The 19976-nt window shown below is 48.0% G+C and overlaps 1 protein-coding gene across 1 annotated transcript; it reads right to left on the bottom strand.

The window, feature by feature from the left end:
- Positions 1-390: 390 nt before the first annotated feature.
- LOC117061884 (intelectin-like protein) lies at positions 391-18254 on the bottom strand. The gene is made up of 8 exons (XM_033174872.1): positions 18118-18254; positions 14510-14574; positions 12225-12389; positions 10539-10786; positions 3949-4107; positions 3360-3480; positions 2195-2298; positions 391-586 (listed from the first exon to the last, which is right to left on the bottom strand). Exons 2-8 carry the CDS (start codon positions 14568-14570, stop codon positions 434-436), a joined length of 1011 nt encoding a protein of 336 aa, XP_033030763.1. The 5' UTR covers positions 14571-14574; positions 18118-18254; the 3' UTR covers positions 391-433.
- Positions 18255-19976: the final 1722 nt, after the last annotated feature.

The raw sequence follows: 19976 nt of genomic DNA, 5'->3' as shown, positions 1-19976 counted from the left end.
TTTTCTATTTTTTAAGGATTTGTTGTGCTGGGGCGCCAGAGTGCATTCATCTACATTACATGCACAAATATAAAGTTTTGGTATGCACTTTAATTCCTCCCACAGAATATTGAATGACTGGAAGTCCCCTTTAAGGGCTTTTCTCTTTATCCAGGCATTTCCTGTTGATATGAAAGGGGTGGGTGTTGTTCTGCCTGCTGTAAACATTGAAATTCTTGTCATATCAAAAAATATAATTCCATTCTTTTTTATTTATTACAGGGTTCGGATAGTGCAATTGCGCATCAAAAAATAAAGGGTTGTGAAAGCCAAACTATGTGAACCAGGGGGTAGTGAGACCTCTCAATTACATGCCTTGTTATTTGAAAAAATAAATAAAACTATGCCAAATTGCATACAGGTCGTCATGTTTACTTTGACCTTCTTCCTTGCCTTAGTGATAGAAGAGGAGCATGGCAGATTCCAGTAACTCTTTTGAGACACTATAGCCACTGTGTGTGCCATAGCCATTCCAATCAAAGGCAGTATAGTCGCCACACTGCCTCGGATTTCCTTCAGGAAAATACCCTCCGCCACCAACGCAGGACTGGAAAAAAAGAAAGAAGCATAAGCCAGAATTTTGATTCCACAATCTAAAAAAAATTAGGGGCAGGGCCGGCCCAATACATTTTGCTGCCTGAGGCAAACCAGAAAATACCGTATTTTTCGCTCCATAGGGCGCACCGGACCATAGGGTGCATCTCATTTTTAGAGGAGGAAACAAGGGGGGAAATATTTTTCTTGTTTTCCTCCTCTAAAAGCCCTGTTTTTTTGAGGATCAGCTAAAAGTTTTGCAACTTTATTTGCAAAGGGGGGGGGAAGCAAAGCTCCTTTTGCAAAGGGGGAAGAGCAAAGAGGAAAAGCCCCGTTTTTATGGGGTTCAACTCACATTTCTGCAGCTTCTAAAGGAAAGGGAGCCTTTTCTACAGTTTCCAAACAGATAATCTAATCAGCCAGTCACATGTCGCTGGGGAAACAAACAACCTTCCTCTGCAGCACATTCAACAATGGAGGCCTGGGCAAGGGGGCGGGGCTGAAAGGGAGCTGGGGACTCTTATCTCTCCCGATCTCTTGCTGATCAGCTGCTGAGCGGGTCCTTTCAACACCCCCTTTTCTCTTTGTAAAATAAAAAGCATGATCCTCTTCTGGCCCCTGGGCAATTCAGCTCCAGGGACCACCATTCGCTCCATAAGATGCACAGGTATTTCCCCTTACTTTTTAGGAGGAAAAAAGTGTGTCTTATGGAGTGAAAAATACGGCAGTACTTCCTGGAAATTGTAGTTTGTTAAGGGTGATATACAAATGCATGCCGGTCCCTTTTACAGAACACATTACGGTCCTTAGAAATCATATGTTAGGTGATTGTTCACATAACAAGTTAATGATTTCCTTTGATTCCTATGGGAAATTTTCTAATACGTTCCCGACCACAAAAATTTTACACGCCCCCCCCCAGTGGAAAAAAACCCAGGAAACCCCAGGAAAAATGCTCTCTGATTTGTCCAATCTCCCCACATCACTCCTTTCCCCAGCCAACCAGCAAAAAGCAACGAAGAAGTAAAAAATGCTCTCTGTTTGGATATCTGAATCTGTGGTGTGTCTAGCAAGGTTTCAGTAATAATTTCTCGTGTTTGGATAGCTGAATTTTTGCATAGTGAACATTTGTAAAGCGGGACTGCATGTGTGCATGTGTGTGTAAAACACAGAGAAAAATAACTCCCCTCCTTTGTCTTCTCTGCAGCCCCACCAGCAATGAGCAGCGGCAGGAGCAGCACTGGGGGCAGGCAAGCCTCTTGCCTGACTATAGGCGAGGACAATGTCAGGGGCCAGCCAAGCTGGTGGCCAAATCTGGCAGGAGGAAGGGGGTGGCTGAGGGCCCCCCTCCTCATGGCGGCCTCTGTGGGAAGCCACAGCCTGAAGAGACCGGAGGTGGCCCAGGTCGCCGCCAGGCCTAGAGCCCTGCCCAGGCAAGTAGTGCTGAGATCCACAAAGGCATGCAAGGGCACCCTTAACTTTCCTTATTGGATCTGCTGCCCTCCACTCAGCCATCCCCAGCCTGCTGCTTGAGATGGCTGCCTCAGCAAGGCTAATGGTTGGGCCGGCCTGGGCGTTGGGACCAGGATATGCAACACTAGCAATTGAAGAAGCCACTCACGTATTCTGTATCACATCCTGTGACTTTAACCCCAGCACACAGAGCCATGGCAGCTTTCTCGTTATTAAACACCCGGAACTGAATGAAGCCAGGTTCAGTCTTTGCTGGAAAAACAAATTCAGGGCAGGGGGAGAGGGATATTATGGAAGTTTGCAGCATATAGACTGTCCTCTGTATCCCAAGAGCTTGGCAGCTGCTAACTGTTAATTTGAACACAGAACTCACGGCTCAGCTGAGGCAGCATACCAAGGCCCCAGGTTCAGTGCTTGGCATCTCCAGTTTTTACAAAAGAAAGAGTATCAACCCATACAGATACCTTCTGGACTGGTAGCTGTGTCTTACTTTAGCACTCGCAACAGTGGACCTGAGGGCAGCTAACTCTCAGGCAGCTGTGGGGGGTGAAGAAGACAGAATGGTCTGCCCCCAACATAGGGAAAGCAACAGGGCGCTCAGGAGGGAAGCTCAGGGGGATACCACCGCACTTGCCACTGAGGCAGTTGCCTTATTCTGGCTAATGAATCTAGAAACATCTCCCAAAAGTGGTGAAAATAATTAGGAGAGTCCTATCATTTTATATGCTGAACAGCTAAAAATCAAGTTCAATATGAGGGTGGGTGGGTTCACTCATTCTTTCTTTTATTCAGAATAGGGTTGCCAGACCTCCAGGGCTGGCCTGAAGTCTCCAGGTTTGTCTGGCTGCCTCCAGGTGGGGCAGGGGGTATTGAAGCTCCAGGTGGGCATGAATGATGATGATGATGATAATAATAATAAAGAATGCAGCTTGCAAGCTTCAGTCTAGCAGGAGCCAGATGCAAATTATTGTATAGACTTTCAGTGGAGTGGGAATCTGCCCTCCTCTGCTCCCTCTTTCTCTCCCAATAAACTTCAATCTCCAGAACTCAGTGTTGGGAGGGAGCACAGAGAAAGAATCTGTAAAGTCCACCCCATGACATCACCAGAGCCCATTCCTAATTCTCGGGACTGGGCCCTGAAATCTCAGGGTCTGGGGTGCTTCTGACCTTGCAACCCTACTTCAGAATAAAGTTTAGGTCTTGGGCTGGATACTTTGGTAGGCTTTAGCTTCCCCACCAAAGCCACCCAAGCAAACTCCATGAGAGTTTTTTGCAGTGACACTGAGCACTAGCTTCACAGATCCAAAACTTACATTGAGCATTTGGAGAGTAGAAGAAAGACGTCTGCTGCACATTGCCAGTATCATAGATGACAGGAACTGCTGGGCCGTTGTTATCTGGGCAGCTGCCAATCCCAAATGTCACTGGGTATTTCTGGAAGGAGAAGAAATGTCAAAAGAGCCAAGAAAGGCCTGTCTGAGAACAAATATGCTGGCCTCTAAAAAGGTGACGCTGGACCAGTCGCTGCCTCTCAGCCTTACCTACCTCACAGGGTTGTTTGGGGGATTAAATTAGATGGGAAAGAACCATGAACACCTTGGGGGAAAAGGTGGGATATAATGCAATAAATTAATGATAACAAATGTGGAAAGATAAAAACAAAAGGATCACACTTGTCTTATGCTGGCCTTTAACTTGGTCCAAAACAGATATACAGTAACACGTGATTAGATATCCCAATTAAAAACAAAATGTCAATGCAATTGCAGGGGGTCGTCCAAAATGGCCATGCTGCCTGGGGCTAAGGCGTTGGAGTCCAAAACATGGAGCGGGCACCAGGTACTCCAAACTAGTCACAGCTATCAATGCCCAAATATTGAGTCACTAGGCAGCCATGCTTACCTGGTAGAGCCTGAGAAGGTTGCCTCCTTCTTCAGCCAAGAATCCAGTTTCAGTGTGGTACCTCAAGATGGCGGCATCCATCCATTCCTTCATGGGGGTGTTGTTTGGGACATGCCAGATTGCCAAATCCCGAGCTTCAAGATCGTAGTAGCCAGGGTTCTGAAAAACAAAAAAGTCTGAGTGGAAAATCTTGTATGCTGGGGGTAAGAACCTTTGGGCCCAGGAGCCAAATGTGGCCCTCCATGTATCTCTATCTGGCCCTCAGGCTTTCACCAAGCCACGCTCTTCATGGGGCTTGCTTTGCAGCATCCTTGACAACTTTTGCTTTCATTTTTGTATTAATTTCCCCATAAGGACAGCTCCCCACCTCAAATGAGGGAGGGCGCTTTTTGCGGGGTCACATGCAGGCACCTGATCCTACACGATCCCCAGCAGTTCAGCCTGGCTTCGCTTCGCTTCCCCAAGCTGGATACCTGGAGGTTCCCGCTTAACCTCGGACAGTTAGCCAATCCCAGGTGGGGAGGTGTTGCCAGGGGAGTTGACCAGGTAGGGATAGGACCACCCTGCACACACAATAGAGGGTGGAACTTAACTGGGAGTCCTCACCTCAGTCGGCTCCAGAGCTTCTGGATAGTGGACATCGCTGGACTGCATCCTTGCCGGAGGTAAGACCAGGGGCCCTATGCCTTCCGACCACCCCATCCATATTCTCCACTCATGGCCTCACTTCTCCAGCAGCGTTTTGGAGCCTCGGCTTCTTTGCTAAAGTTACAGTGGGCGCTATTTTCCCGCAGGGAGGCTGCATGATCCCGGGCCCCCCCTCCTTTTCCTGTGCCCGTTTTTTCGGCATGGGGGGGATAGCGGCTGTGGTGAGAGACTCTTCTGGTCTCCCCCTTTCTAACAGGGCAGTTTTGCGGCCCAGGGAGGGGGGGCTGCCTGCTCCCCTGGAGGCATGGCGGGCTCAGGCCATTCCCGCTTTCACTGGCGCTCCGCCGTGGGGGACAGTGATGGCAGGAGGCACATCGGCCGTTTCCCGCTCTCCCGGCGGCCCGTGGAAATTGGCGCCGCCTAGCGCGGGCCCCTTGAAGCTGCATCGTTCGGCTCTTTTACCCCCGTGCCCGCCTTTACACCACCTTTGAGGCGCCACTTCTTGCGGCCTTCTCCTTTCTCCTGCCGGCCGTCGCGGGGGGTGCTCCTTTTTGCCTATTCTCGCATTAGCGCGGACCTGTCCGTTCCCCGCGCTTACTTGGCGGTCCCCAAGGCAGATTTCCGCGGGACAAATGGCAGCGGGACAAATGGCAGCGGCCATGGTTGGGGTGGTCATATGGGGGCGGCCATGTTTGGGGTGGTCACATGGCGGCGGCCATGTTGGGGGTGGTCACATGGGGGTCGCCATGTTGGGGGTGGCCGCATGGCGGCGGCCATTTTTAGACCATTAAAAATAAAAAATAAAATTAAGTTAAATAGTAATTAATTAAATGAATGAATAATGCATGCCTATTATTATTATTATTATTGCTGCTGCTGCTACTATTACTATTGTTATCGCTGCCGCGATTTTCAGCCAGTGTTGGGCCTGGGGCCTGGTTATGCACCAACTAGAGCAGGGGTCTGCAACCTTTAAGACAAAAAGAGCCACTTGGACCCATTTCCAAAGGGAAAAAAAAAACCTGGGAGCCGCAAAACCATTGCGACATTTAAAACAAATATAACACTGCATATATTGTTTCTTATCTTAATGCTATATATACAGGATCGTGCAGTCAGCTGCTATAGCTGCTATATCAATGAAAAATATGAGCATGTCTGATCTGTGACTTTTGATGGCTAGTCCCAGTTATTATTCTCTAATGAGGGGAGAGAGATGCACCCCATATGGTCCCAAATGCATGTATGCTTTGCTGCTTTTGATGCCCCAAATACAAAACCCTCTCGTATTCTGAGCAAGCTTGGGCTTGCTCTCCTGGGTGTTGAATGAAGTCAAGGTGTGCATGTAGGGGTGTGTGTGTTTGTTTTGAATCAAATAAAGGGGGTGTTGAATAAACTCAGGGGGTGTGTATGTGTGTTGAATCAAGTCAAGGTGTGTGCGTGTGTGTACGGGGGTGTATGGGTGTTCTCCCAGGCTCCCTTTAAAAAAACGGGGATAAGCTGCTCTGAAGGGGCACCATGCACCCCTTCACAACGGCTCATCCCCGCTTGCTTTGAATGGAGCTGGGGAGGAGGGGTGAGCTTTCACCCCTGTCCCCAGCTCCCTTCAAAGCAAGCGGGATGAGCACAGGGCGTGGGGTGGTGGAGAAAGCAGCATCCCGGCTGCTTTCTCCACCACCCCGTGCCCAGCCGCCGATCCCAAAAGCCTGCTTTTGAGATCGGCGGGAGGGCGCAGGGTGGAGAAAGCAGTGGGGATGCACCTTTCTCCACCCCTCGCCCTGTGTGCCGATCCCAAAATGGGATCCGCGGCTGGGCGCAGGGTGGAGAGAGCTGCATCCCCGCTGCTTTCTCCACCCCGCGCCCTGCTGCCGATCCCAAAAGCCTGCTTTTGAGATCGGCGGGAGGGCGCGGGGTGGAGAAAGCAGCCGGGATGCAACTCTCTCCACCCTGCGCCCAGCCGCCGATCCCATTTTGGGATCGGCACACAGGGCGAGGGGTGGAGAAAGGTGCATCCCCACTGCTTTCTCCACCCCGCGCCCTGCTGCCGATCCCAAAAGCCTGCTTTTGAGATCGGCGGGAGGGCGCGGGGTGGAGAAAGCAGCCGGGATGCAACTCTCTCCACCCTGCGCCCAGCCGCCGATCCCATTTTGGGATCGGCACACAGGGCGAGGGGTGGAGAGAGCTGCATCCCGGCTGCTTTCTCCACCCCGCGCCCTGCTGCCGATCCCAAAAGCCTGCTTTTGAGATCGGCGGGAGGGCGCAGAGTGGAGAAAGCAGCCGGGATGCAGCTCTCTCCACCCTGCGCCCAGCCGCGGATCCCATTTTGGGATCGGCACACAGGGCGAGGGGTGGAGAGAGCTGCATCCCGGCTGCTTTCTCCACCCCGCGCCCTGCTGCCGATCCCAAAAGCCTGCTTTTGAGATCGGCGGGAGGGCGCAGAGTGGAGAAAGCAGCCGGGATGCTGCTTTCTCCACCACTCCGCGCCCTGCTGCCGATCCCAAAAGCCAGGCAGGGGGGCGCAGGCGGGCCACAGGCGCAGCGCCCCCCACCATTTCCCCGCCCCGGAGCCGCGGCAAAGCTCTAAAAGAGCCACATGCGGCTCCGGAGCCGCGCCTTCCCGACCCCCGAACTAGAGGATATAACCCGCTGACTTCCGGCAATATTATACAGCGAACCTTAACTGTTTTTGTTGGGTTTATCTTACAGCTTACTCTAGCGATACCTGCTGTGGCTCAGCTCTTGTCTCACTCTTTCACCCTTAGCTTTCCCACAATAACAAGTGTCAGCATTTCAGTATATTAGTTCTGAATCACTAACACCTTCATTCCTCATTCAGTCTATAGATTTCTACCATTAGATACTACCCTGTTAGCTTTCCGCCATGCCAGCTAAGCGTCAAGTAGTTTCGCCTCCCCGCACAAGAAGTGGCACTGTAAGGTGTGCACCCAGTAAGTCAGCACAGGTACAGGTAGTGGGCCGGAGGAGGGCGCACCCATCTGGGAACAAGCACCCCACACCTGGGCGAGCAGCGCCCAGGAAGAGGGCAACTGCAATGAGAGGGTCATCAAGGTCCGAAAGCCCGCCAGCCTCCACAAGCTGTGCGGACAGGAGGTTGGCTGCAAAATCCAAACGTCAGGTGAGCTCTTCCCCGACCTGCTCATCCAATAGTGATAGTTCTTCATGCTCAGAGCACGGGGACAGCAGGGTCAGGACCATTGCTCGGCTAAAGCAACGCCTGGAGAGGCTGGAATCGCGTGGAAGGAGCCCTGGGTCACTTCACCGCCACAATAGAGGGCGCAGTGACAGTTCTCCAGCCCACCGCACCCGAGCACACAGGTCCTGCTCATCAACCACATCCTCGGGGCGCAGGAGTAGGTTCCCACACTCCAACTCCTCAGATAGGTACAAGAGCCCTGAGCCTCGCAGCTCGTGTCATCGTGGAAGGAAGCATTGCAGATGCAGGAAAAGGGGGCACAAGTACAGAAGGGAGTCTTCCGGATCTTCAAGCTCAAGAGGTAGGTGCAGTTCCTCTGACAGTGAGCGGGAAGGAAGCATCAAAGGGTATTGGGTCACGGGCCCACATGCCCCAGGGCTGCCACATTGGGTATGGCGTCGCCGCAACAGGAAGCACAGGCGTGACAATGGCGCTACTGCGCCATGTGGCGAGGAGGGCATTGACTCCAGAGGCCGCATAAGGAAGTCAAACTTTAAGTGGGGTGACCAGCCCCCAGGCATTTGCCTGTGTAAAAAGATAAGGGAACGCATCCTTAATGGTAAGTTCGTGGACCTATTCTCCTTGTTATCCCCTGCCTCATTAACTATCCTAAAGGCCAAATCTGCTGAGCAGCAGAAAAAAGACAAGAAAGTGTTGGTTGAGCGCAACTTCCACAACTGGCTTACTGCATTTTCCACCTACATGGGGGTAGTAATTGCCACCTACCCAGACAGAGGTTGGCACCTCGCCAACTACCAGCTTATTATACTAAAAGCCAAGGCTCTGGCTGGGGAGGCTGCGGCGCTCAACTATGATGAGGCCTTTAGATTGAGGGCAGCCAATGACCCCACAGCCAGGTGGGATGTAATAGATGATAGTGCGTGGTTAAACTTTGTCACCCCATATATTAAGAAAAGGCCCGACAACACAAAGCAGTCGGAACCGCAACCCAAGGCCCCCAGAATAGCGTGCTGGGAGTATAACAACGGTGCCTGTTATAGAGAGAGATGCCGATTTGCTCATGAGTGTGAACACTGTAGCGGATCGCACCCCACCACAAAATGCTTTCGAGGGAAGAAGCCTTTTCGAGGCTCTCGCGGCTTGGGTGCAGGTACACCCCAGGAAAAAAGAGAGGCCGGAGCACCCTCAGGCAATTCTGGATTACAGCCAAATTGAAGAAATACCTGCAGGTGGCCCTCTTCTTTCCCTAGCCCCCTCACCCATCTCTCTTTCAGCCTTGCTGCTATTTCTTCACGAGTACTCCAACAGAGAGGCAGCAAAATACATTGAGGAGGGCTTCAGGGAAGGCTTCCCTATCCTACCCACCATGCACTAACACCCCCCCCCCCAGCCAAAAGTTTGTATGGGAGATGCCACACATTGCTGAGAAGAAAATTGCCAAAGAGCTCCTGCAGGTGGCGAGTTCATTCCCAGAGCCTCCTTTTCCTAACCTCATAGTATCGCCCCTAGGTATCGTCCCGAAAAAGGTGCCGGGTGAGTTCCGTATGATCAGCCACCTGAACCTACACAATCCTCAGCAGTTCATCCTGGCTTCGCCTCCCCAAGCTGGATACCTGGAGGTTCCCGCCTAACCTTGGACAGTTAGCCAATCCCAGGTGGGGAGGTGTTGCCAGGGGAGTTGACCAGGTAGGGATAGGACCGCCCTGCACACACAACAGAGGGTGGAACTTACCTAGGGGTCCTCAGTCAGCTCCAGAGCTTCTCCCACCCTGCCTTCCCTCAGTTTATGCCTTCCATTTGCAAGTTAACCTCTTCTTTACAGGTATGCGGGCGCTGCTGCGGTCATTGATGGTTGCTGTTGAAGGACCGGGAAGGAATTTCCCTGCATTGGCAGGTTTCGCCTTCCCCGTAGCAAAAACGTCACAACTTTGGCCGTTTCAGGCCTTGGGCGGAATCCTTTAAGTCTATCTTCCCTAAATGGGGGGGGGGGGCGTGAAGCAGTGGAACGCCCCCCCCCAACGTGGCAGCAATCCCAGGGTTCCCCGTTAAATGGGTTGTGTGGAAGAGAGTCACTGGCCATACGCCATTTGGTTGTCAGTGCTCTCTCCTGCATTGCAGTGAATGGGGGGCAGGCGCTCTCTGCTTTAACAGACGTTCTCCAGAGCCAGTCCAGTCCCCACAGAGTTTGGATAACCCTGATGTTCCCAAGATCCCCGGACGGGGACTGTGAGGGATAAACGCCCAATGCCTAAGCCAAGGTCTCCCTACATCTGAAAGTTTAATAAAGTGGCTAATTTTAATCCCATAACGTGTTGTCATGAGCCATTATTCCTCCTGGGGGTCGGGGTGGGGTCTTTGCCTGGCCACACAAAATACATATTGTGTCTGCATTTTTGTTTGGATAAAAACCAACAAACTGATTGATGTCTGCCTTCTAATCCACATGTAAGCCCATGCCCAGCTGATTAGGTCAGTTCACTTAAAAATGCAGACCGGAACATATTTCTACTCAGTTCCCAGTTTAAACTAGAAGCAGTTTGTCCCACCCTGGGGGACGAAACGACAAACTGGTTAGTTGAAAAACGGAAGCAAATGGTTCCAAGCACATCGTGGGAAAGGTGAGATCAAGGAAGAGTGCAAAAGCCCAAGACTTACACTCGTTTGGTAGTAAACTCTGGTTTAGGGTTTATATTCAAACACAACCTATGTTGCCAACACTTCCTAATCAAGAAAACCCACCATGAGCAATATGGAAAGCAAAGCTGACCTTATAGTCATCGCTTGTGCAGCCCTTGGCTGACCCGAAGGTGGCGTTGTTGGACCAGTTGCCTTCTCCATTAGGGTAGTTGCTGTTGCTGCCCTGCTGACTAGACCAGCGGTCTCCCTGGGTGCATTTCCCATGAATGTTGTTCTCGTGGATACTGGCCACCAGTGTCCAACCGCCTCCATTTGTGGTCATGTCACAGAAGGTTTGGTAAACCTCTCCATCTTCTGTGGCCAAGTCATATAACCCATCTGCAAGAGGAAACCAGGATATCGGGAGAGCCCTGACTTATCAGGCCCATAGCAGCCCATACAGTCCAGCATCCTGTTCTCACAGAGGCCAAACAGATGCCTGTGGGAAGCCAGCAAGCAGGATCCGAGCACAAGAACCCTCTCCTTTACTGCAGACTCGAACAACTGGTATTCTGCTGCCTCCAACTGTTTAGACAGAGCACAGCCATCATGGCTGGTAGCCATTAATAGCCGTCATTCACGGATAAGATATACAATATTATCATAGGAGGCGGTGGCAGCAGTGGTTAGAGATGGATATTTCCTACACAATAATCCCCCATTTTGTGCACATTTGACTTGCGCAGTTTTAGCCGCTAAAGATGAGGGGTGCCTGTATTTGTTGGTCTCAGTTTTGCCGTATTTGGGACATGAACCTGTTAGTTTGCATTTCTTAGTGCAGAAAGTTGATCTGATGTGTAGAGATCTTTCCCATTCTAATTAATTCAAGAGGGTTCTGGAAGCTCCTCTGTGTGACAAGAAACAAGCAGAAGTTTCATGTTGTTTGGGGTTATTCCTACAGAGAAGCTAAGTACAGCTGGTTTAAACTGTTTCTCTTATTATCTCTATCTGTCAAGGTCATGCTGACTAATAGTAAGGCCAGAAGGAGCCTGAGTTTTTCTTTCTCTCTCTTCCAGTGTGGTATTCTGCACATAGTATGCTTAGTGTTAACGTTTAGACTTATAAGTTACTGTAAGTTTAAGTTAATCTGCAACCAAGGCCGTTTTAAGCATATGTGGCGCCGGGGTGCAAAGATCCACCCAGCGCCCATCCCACCCCAGGTTACCCAGAGTTGTCGACCAAGGTGTTTTGAGCAGCGTGCGCTGGGCGGGCCTCGCCACGGCCCTACACCAATCCCAGGCGAGCAGGAGGGTGGAGCCAGCCAGCCAGCCACCTCAGCACCTTACTGGCTCGCTTGCCCCCAAACCCGCGGCACAGAGCCGCTCACAGAGCCAGTGTGGTGTAGTGGTTAAGAGCGGTAGACTCGTAATCTGGGGAACCGGGTTCGTGTCTCCACTCCTCCACATGCAGCTGCTGGGTGACCTTGGGCTAGTCACACTTCTTTGAAGTCTCTCAGCCCCACTCACCTCACAGAGTGTTTGTTGTGGGGGAGGAAGGGAAAGGAGAATGTAAGTCGCTTTGAGACTCCTTCGGGTAGTGAAAAAGCGGGATATCAAATCCAAACTCTTCTTCTTCACAGCAGAAGAGCCTTTTGAGACGCTCGTAACTATGCATTGGAATCTACTCTGGATCAATCTTGAGTAGAATTTCAATAAGGACCATCCCCACATAGTTTGGAATCACTTTGATTCCTGTTCAAAACAGCCAGCTCAAGGTCCCGCCATAATGGTCACATGCGCAGACATGCCGAACATGCCCCTTTCCCTGACTCACCCACCTGTGGCTCCTTCCAGTGCTGTTTTGATTTCCATGCAGCTTCGGGGCAGAGACTGAAGGAGGTTCGGAGGCAGACCTTGATGGTTCTGGAGACAGGTCGCATCTTCCCACTTGACCATCAGCTTGAGGATGTCTCGCTTCAAGGAAGTGACGCAGCCATTGTTCTCTGCACAGAATAGATTCGTCAGGGCCTTGGTTTTCAACTAGTGGGTCGGAAACTCGCAAGCTAGGGAGGTCTGGTGGTGGAGCGGTTAGAGCTTTGGACTGCTAGGACCTGGGAGAGACCAGGGTTCACATCCCTATTCGGCCATCATAATGCTTGCTGGGCGTGTCTGCCCCGCGGGGTTGTGGGGATTAAATGAGGAAGGGAGAACCATGCTTGCCTCCTTAAAACTCATTGGAGAAGAAGGTGGGGTGCAGGAGCAATTAAATAAATAAAATAATAAGGGTCACACGAAGTGGAACACTTGCTTTTTAAACAAAGCGGAAAGGGTGGGGGGGAGTATGGTTACATCTATTTTTATGCAGATTCTACACAGTTCTGGAGAAGGATTTTGACACAGTTCTCCATGCACTGCTAGGATATTCCAGGCTAGACTGCTGTAATGTACTTAGCATGGGGCTGCCTTTGAAGATGGTTCAGAAACTTAAACTGGGGCAAAAATGTGATTTCCCAGCTGCTGGTTGGAGCCAGGTGATCAAAATACATGATTTTATTTAATTACTAAATGCCTATCCTGCTTTTGCTCCCAAAGGGTGGCAAACACCAAAGTGGTGTTTTTTTTTTAAACAACACAAACTCAGAAATTAAATGAAAAGAAAAACATTTTGAAACTATTTAAAAGAACACACTGTAGGGTAATGCCAAATCAATATGCAACAAGCTTTCCGTTTTCAGAACGAAACCGTTTTCTCAATTAGTGCATTTCGGCAGCAAAAAAATAAGCAACAGATCTAGATGCTGTGTGGATTATGTTGAAAAAGCAAGTACTAAGGTCTCCGCTGAGCATAAAATGAAAGGTCTTGTATACACAACCAGAACCTGTGAATTTTGTTTCTTTCCAAAGGTCCCATTCAACTGCCACACAAGGCGCCTGGTTAAAGCAGCCATATTTATTTTAAGACCATTATATATTATAATCTACCCAAAGGTCCTTTGTTTTGTCAGGATTCGATTTCCATTTATTTTATTGTATTTTAATTATTAATTTCATCAAATGTATACATTATTTATACATTTGTACAGTGCTGTTTTCTGGGGGTACGCATACCCCTAAACATTTTGTAAATCTTTGTACTTTTGCCCATTCACTGTATTTATTTCCCCCGATTTGAACTATAAAATGGTGATTTTTCTGGAGTCAAAATGAGAGTACTCTTAAACATTTTAATTTTTTTTTTAGGGAAAAAAGCACTGCATTTATACAAATTTATACATTGCTTGATTGTAAAAAACAACAACAACAACAAACCCTGGGTGGTTTACAAAACAAAAAACCCAATAAAATTATCAGTAAGGAAAATTAACAATTCAAAAGTTAAAATAACAATAGGCCAAAAACAGATTAAAACTCCCATCAACTTTCTAAACATCTGGGTAGCCTTCTCTAAACAAAAATGTTTTTAGCAGGTACATAGTTAAAGCTATGGTTTTCCCAGTAGTAATGTACGGAAGTGAGAGCTGGACCATAAAGAAGGCTGATCGCCAAAGAATTGATGCTTTTGAATTATGGTGCTGGAGGAGACTCTTGAGAGTCCCATGGACTGCAAGAAGATCAAACCTATCCATTCTCAAAGAAATCAGCCCTGAGTGCTCACTAGAAGGACAGATCCTGAAGTTGAGGCTCCAGTACTTTGGCCACCTCATGAGAAGAGAAGACTCCCTGGAAAAGACCCTGATGTTGGGAAAGATGGAGGGCACAAGGAGAAGGGGACGACAGAGGATGAGATGGTTGGACAGTGTTCTCGAAGCGACTGGCATGAGTTTGGCCAAACTGCTAGAGGCAGTGAAGGATAGGCGTGCCTGGCGTGCTCTGGTCCATGGGGTCACGAAGAGTCGGACACGACTGAACAACAACAACAAAAAGGAATATAGTGAAGGCACTTGCCTGATGTCAATAGGCAGGGAGTTCTGAAGTGTAGGGGCTGCCACACTAAAACTAATAGTAACAATTTGAACTTGGCCTGATTTTTTGAAGCTCGTTTGCCTATTACTGGATAGAAAGGAGAACAGGATTTCTGTTCTTTTAAATGGCTATTATTTCACTAAGGGACCCACACGCTTACCGCACCGTTGGCCGTCTGGAAGCACAAATGCACACAGCAGAATAATCACAAGTTGCTTCATCTTCCTAAAGTGAAAGACCAAAGGTTCATTAATTGCAGAATCACTCGGCTCCAGAATTCATCATGCACTCAAGGCAGACATTTGGAAGGAAGCAGAACTAAATTGCAATTTGAGTGATGGCTGGATCTTTGGCAAATGGAGGGAAACCAATATGACACTTCGGCTGCAATCCTGCCTGCCCTTTTTAGCCCAAGGAGGGCCACATTCCGCCATGGGAAAACTTTGGGAGGCCACATGCCAGTGGAGTGCACGGCCAGAGGCAAAAGTAGGTATATAAATGGATGTGACCCTTGCCTTTCTACAGGAGATCTGCAGTCATGCAGAAAGACAGACATTGACATGCACACTTTCCCAATTTTTTTTTTTTTTGCCAAATCATTTTTATTAGAGTTTCCAATACAACAAAATCACATTGAAACATACCAAATTACATTCCAAATTATTTATCCAATTATTAATAAAATTTATTTGGAGGTTTCCCATGCTTCAAACTCTGGAGGTATCTAATCAACTATTGCCCATTGTTTTCCACCCTTCCAATATTTTCACAGCCTCTGATGTATTCCACCAAGCAAACAATATGTCTGTGTGGATTGAAGTCCATATTTCATCACCATACAATCGCCTTGCCCCTTGACTCTGACTCCAAAAGCCTAATCACGGACAGTCGCCATCTTCGTTCTAACCCGATAACATCCAAACATCTTTTTCCACAGCTATTATTCACCCGTCTGCTTTCCACTTGTACCTTTTCAGGAGAGTTTGCCAATTATATTGGAGGTTCGTATATTGTAGGGTTTTTTTTTTTGGCTTTCCTCTCCTTCTGGTTTCGTGTTGTGCAGCCCGGGTTTGTCCAGGTGGCATGGCTTATTTCAACTGCGTCATTTCTAGGAAACCGTCCAAATTCCTCCAATTAACATCAGTCAGTGTCCAAGGGGTTCTCTCTTTGCCAATATCAGCATGTAAAAACGCTTTTTATCCTCTTCAAAATATTAACAATGTAGCTCATCACATAGGGACAGTGTTGTTAAATATTATTTTAGTTCCACACAGTTTATAGTATCAAATCTTCTCAACCGAAATCAAATTATCAGTCTTTCAAATCTTACTTGTTATGCATAATGAAGTTGGGTCTTCTGGGGGGGAGTGTTTGCCCGTTATATAAAATAGTAAAGCAAAATACAATCACAAGAGTCCGAGCCCCCCCCCCTTTCCATCCAGTTTCCACATACCGATACGATGATAAAGTCTTCTTCATTTTTCTTCTTCTTAGCTTTTCAGTGGCTGAGTTTTTTAACAGAATACTTTTTCCTCCTTTCTTTGAAGCATGCCCAAAACTTCTCACTAATTTATATTTTAAAGCATTGGGACTCGTGCACGGTCGGGGTGGCATCGAGGAGTTCCTCCCCCCACGGGTGCTATCCGCCCTGACCCCCCCTGCTCCTTCCCCCAGGGTTGGAGCAAGTTTAAGGGGCATCTGTGGGCAAGGCAGTCCTTGCCACACTCCTGGGAAGGTTGGGAGGCTGCTTACTCCCATCACAGCCTCGAAAATTCCCCGTGGGGGTCGGGAGAGATGTTATTAGTCAGCCATTTCCCGTCGTGCACGAGCGGAAACCCACACACTTTCCCAATTTCACCCAGGTGGAATCTAGACACATATAAAAAACCACTGTAAAAACGCTTTAAAAAAAAAGTTTTGAAAAATATGTTGAGTTTGCCATAGCTCAGCATCAGTATCTAGTGTCACATTTGTATACAGTGGTACCTTGGTTCTCAGACGCCTTGGTACTCAAAAAACTTGGAACCCAAAAACTGCAAACCCAGAAGTAAGTGTTCCGGTTTGCAAACTTTTTTTGGAAGCTGAACGTGCTCCGTTTTGAGTGTTGTGCTTCCGATCTGAGTGCCACACTTCCGTTTTGAGTGTTATGCTGAGATCTGTCTGTTTTTGCTATTTATTTTTCGTTCTTGTAGCTCTTTTTTGTTCTTGTTTTGTGACTATGTGGAATCCAGTTCAACTACTGATTGATTGTGTGTCTGCAGTACATTGTTTATTGCTTTCGTTTTATGGATCAGTGGTCTCGTTAGATAGTAAAATTCATGTTAATTGCTGTTTCAGGGGTTGTTTTTTAAAAGTCTGGAACGAATTAATCCATTTTGCATTACTTTTTATGGGAAAGCGCGCTTTGGTTTTGGAACCGGAATGGATTAAGTTTGAGAACCAATTTACCACTATAATGCACTTTACAACACAAAACGCTTTATTTGCAGCTGTATAGCTGAGTCCCCAGGCAAACGAGGCATTATCACCATGCAAGGAAACCCTCAAGCCAGGGTTTGAGGAGTGCACAGAGCAGGACTGGGGATGGGGGTATACTAAGGGAGGAGGGGTGTGGCCTTGTGGGAGCTCCAAGGGCCAGAGAGCATGGCCTAGAGGGCCACATTCCATCCTCAGCCGTGAAGTTTCTCCTGCAATATGTGGACAGTAAAGCAACAACGCTTGCAGTAAGTCACCTAAAGGAGGGGATGGCAGGGTGATAGACAAAAAGGCAGCCTCTTTTTCCTCCACCAATTTCTCTTTTCTTTCTTTTAGTAAGTACAGTACTTGCTGGTAATCTAGATCACTTCCAATCAAGCTTTACTTCCTTCCTACTTCTTCAAGTTTACTCAGCAGCTGAATGGGCAAGTACTGTATGGGCTACAGTTAACTTCTCAGCTCCATCTTGGCCACAGGCAAAGCCCATACTTAAAACAGTTTGCTTTCTTGTTTCACACGCGTAAGTTTTCTTTAGGACTCAGCTACATTCGTAAAGATAAAGCACTTTATATGCGTTATAACACCGTGACATCAGATGGCGCTGTGGAGTCTTAATTTTTCACCAATGAGATTCTAGTTTGCAACGCGTTAAACTGAATCGCTTCTTTGATGTGTCTAGAAGATCCACCTGAGAGGGGTCAGAACTGAGTTCTGGCGAATTGCAGTTCAAAAAAATAAGAAGCCCTGACTAAATGAAAACCAGCAAGGAATTTTCGCAGCTTAGAGAGGCTGCCTCCCTCCGCCATTCCCTTTGGCCTCATTGGGCTGCACACACCTCTCGCTTCCTTCCCGTGAGTAATCCAGGATTCCTGGCTCTTCCCAAGGGTGGAAATGCAGACCATTGAGGAGAGTCAAGAGAAGCCACCTTCAGGCTTTTTGCACTGAACCAGACCCACAATTACCGTACCTGGAGTTGCCCCACATGGATTGGCAGGGGGCTGCAAGACTAAAGATGCTCTCTCTCTCTCGCTCTCTCTCACTCACTCACTCACTCACACATACACACACACACACACACACACACACACACACACAGTGTGGCTAGTAGGCTGTGGTTGTTTCGTCTGGCCCTCCATGAAGAATTGACCGACCCCTCACACTCCAGGCTCCTCTTTCTCTGCTTGAAAGGTGGGCATCCATTTTGGGCCGTGAAGCAAAAAAAAAAAAACTAAAAAAAACTTCTGCCTTATTTTACGTGGCATAAATGGTTAGGAAGGGAGACTTTCAGCTCACCTGACTTCAAGATCACAGCTTCCTCCAGGTGTTTTTTTGCAGGACACTGCAGAGGCAGCAGTTCAGACAGGAATAAAGGCCCTGCCCTCTGACCAGACGGGTTCAGTCCTCTTCTCGTCTTCATTAACAGGGAAATGGACCTTGGTGAGCAAACCAGGGCAGACAGCTCACAGTGGTCAGTGGCCAGAGCTTTGTTGACATAAGGACACACAGTGAGCAGGAGGGCACTGAAAAGATTGCAGAGAGATTAATTCACTTACAGGTCAAGGCTATGCATGTCCACTGAGCTCAATGGAATTTAATCCCAGGCAAGGAAGTATAGGATTGCACCTTTATTCTTCAAGGGACACACACACACTTCCAATCTAGATAAAAAGTCTCAATTCACACAATAGTGTGTACTGGGAGGGAGGGCTACATGCGTTCAGTTCACAAGTACCGGCTAAGCACAGAGTTCACTTTGGCCATCACACCAAGCCACCACTGCCCTAACCATCATTTAAAATCACAAACCATCGGGTGAGTTGCTGAATGCTCAACAGGCAAATCAGGGTTTAGAATGGCATATCTTTGTTTTCTGTCCTCGTAAGTTTGTTATGCCCACACGTCCACTTGTCTCCATGGTAGCCATAATACCATGGGAATTGTTTTGTGGTTTAAACCAAAGAAAAACGTACATGATTCCACCTTGCATCAACAAAGGCTGCACCTAAAGTTTGGAGTAATTGCTCCCTTAAACTGGCTCCAGGGTTATCCCTTCTAACTTCAGTTATAACTAATGGATTTATGGGAAATTTAAAAAATAATGGGAGGCTTGACAGCCTCTCAAGATGGACACAGAGAACTTTAGCTCTCTGACCTGTAGGCCTTTGACAGCTGTGGAATTGGTATCTAAAGAAATAGAAACATGAAACTACCGTATTTTTCTGTGTATGTTTTTTTTTTTTTTTTACTGTTAAATAATGTTCAAAATATGAGTTCGTCTTATACACGGATAGTGCAGAGTGGGGAGTCCCCAAAAATTGGGGGCATCCTACACATGGGGGCGTCTTTTAGATGGAAAAATACGGTAAGTAGAGCATCTCACGGAATGAAGCAAGGAGCTGTTCTCTCTCCTCACTGGGACAGGAGATGGCAATGGCACCAACCCCAATATGTAAATATTCTGAGACTTCAAACTGAGGCTGGGCTGACGTCTGGCCTCATCGGCGCACTCTAATACAGGATTTCTCTATTTCCTCTAGTTGAGTCAAATCCTATTTCTATGTCTACTTTGTTCTCATGATCAAAGACCAGTGATTCTGCTATGGGTCTCTTACTAGGCTACTGCTAGAACCATGGTGAGAGCCTTGGTTTAATCCTTCTAGGATGCGGCAACTTAATCCACACCTCCTACTTTGCCCTGATATCGAACAGTGGTTAGCTAAACATCCATTAAATTATTTTCAGCTCAACAACACCCCCGAGGCTTGAGCTGCCAGAGCTACTCAACATTGGGTTCAGTAATTAAATGAAGGATTTGAGGGGTGTGATTTAATTTCAGCTGAATTTCCCCTCTATTAATTTAATGGAGATTAGTTCAAAATGGCTCCCAAACCATTTTTGGACCACCGCCCTCCTGGTTCCACAGACTCAATCCTGGCACCCCTAAGCCACCCTACAGTATAAAAAACTCATTATTCAAAATAGTGGTTTGCGGTACCGACTAAACAAGACCATAACACAATAGAGTTAAAAACAGTAACAATTTATTGCACATTTATTCAAAAAGCTATTTCAACAAAATGGATGAAGCAGTGATGCCAACTTTTCAAAGTCTTGAGAGTCAATTACGCCTCCAGCATCCCCTTGCCTCTTAG

The sequence above is a fragment of the Lacerta agilis genome, chromosome 17 (assembly GCF_009819535.1).
Source record: "Lacerta agilis isolate rLacAgi1 chromosome 17, rLacAgi1.pri, whole genome shotgun sequence".
In the NCBI taxonomy this organism is placed as follows: domain Eukaryota; kingdom Metazoa; phylum Chordata; class Lepidosauria; order Squamata; family Lacertidae; genus Lacerta; species Lacerta agilis.
Note: the sequence above shows the minus strand (reverse complement) of the source record. Positions and strands in the feature narration are given on the sequence as shown.

Bases quoted from the DNA above. Each gene is read 5' to 3' on its own strand.
- LOC117061884 (XM_033174872.1), bottom strand. From the start codon at position 14,570: ATGAAGCAACTTGTGATTATTCTGCTGTGTGCATTTGTGCTTCCAGAC. The intron at 10,787-12,224 runs GTGGGTGAGTCA...TTCCTCTTGCAG, and splicing joins AGCACTGGAAGGAGCCACAG to ATGGGTTATATGACTTGGCC. The intron at 587-2,194 runs GTGAGTGGCTTC...CTTTTTTTCCAG, and splicing joins CAGGATGTGATACAGAATAC to TCCTGCGTTGGTGGCGGAGG.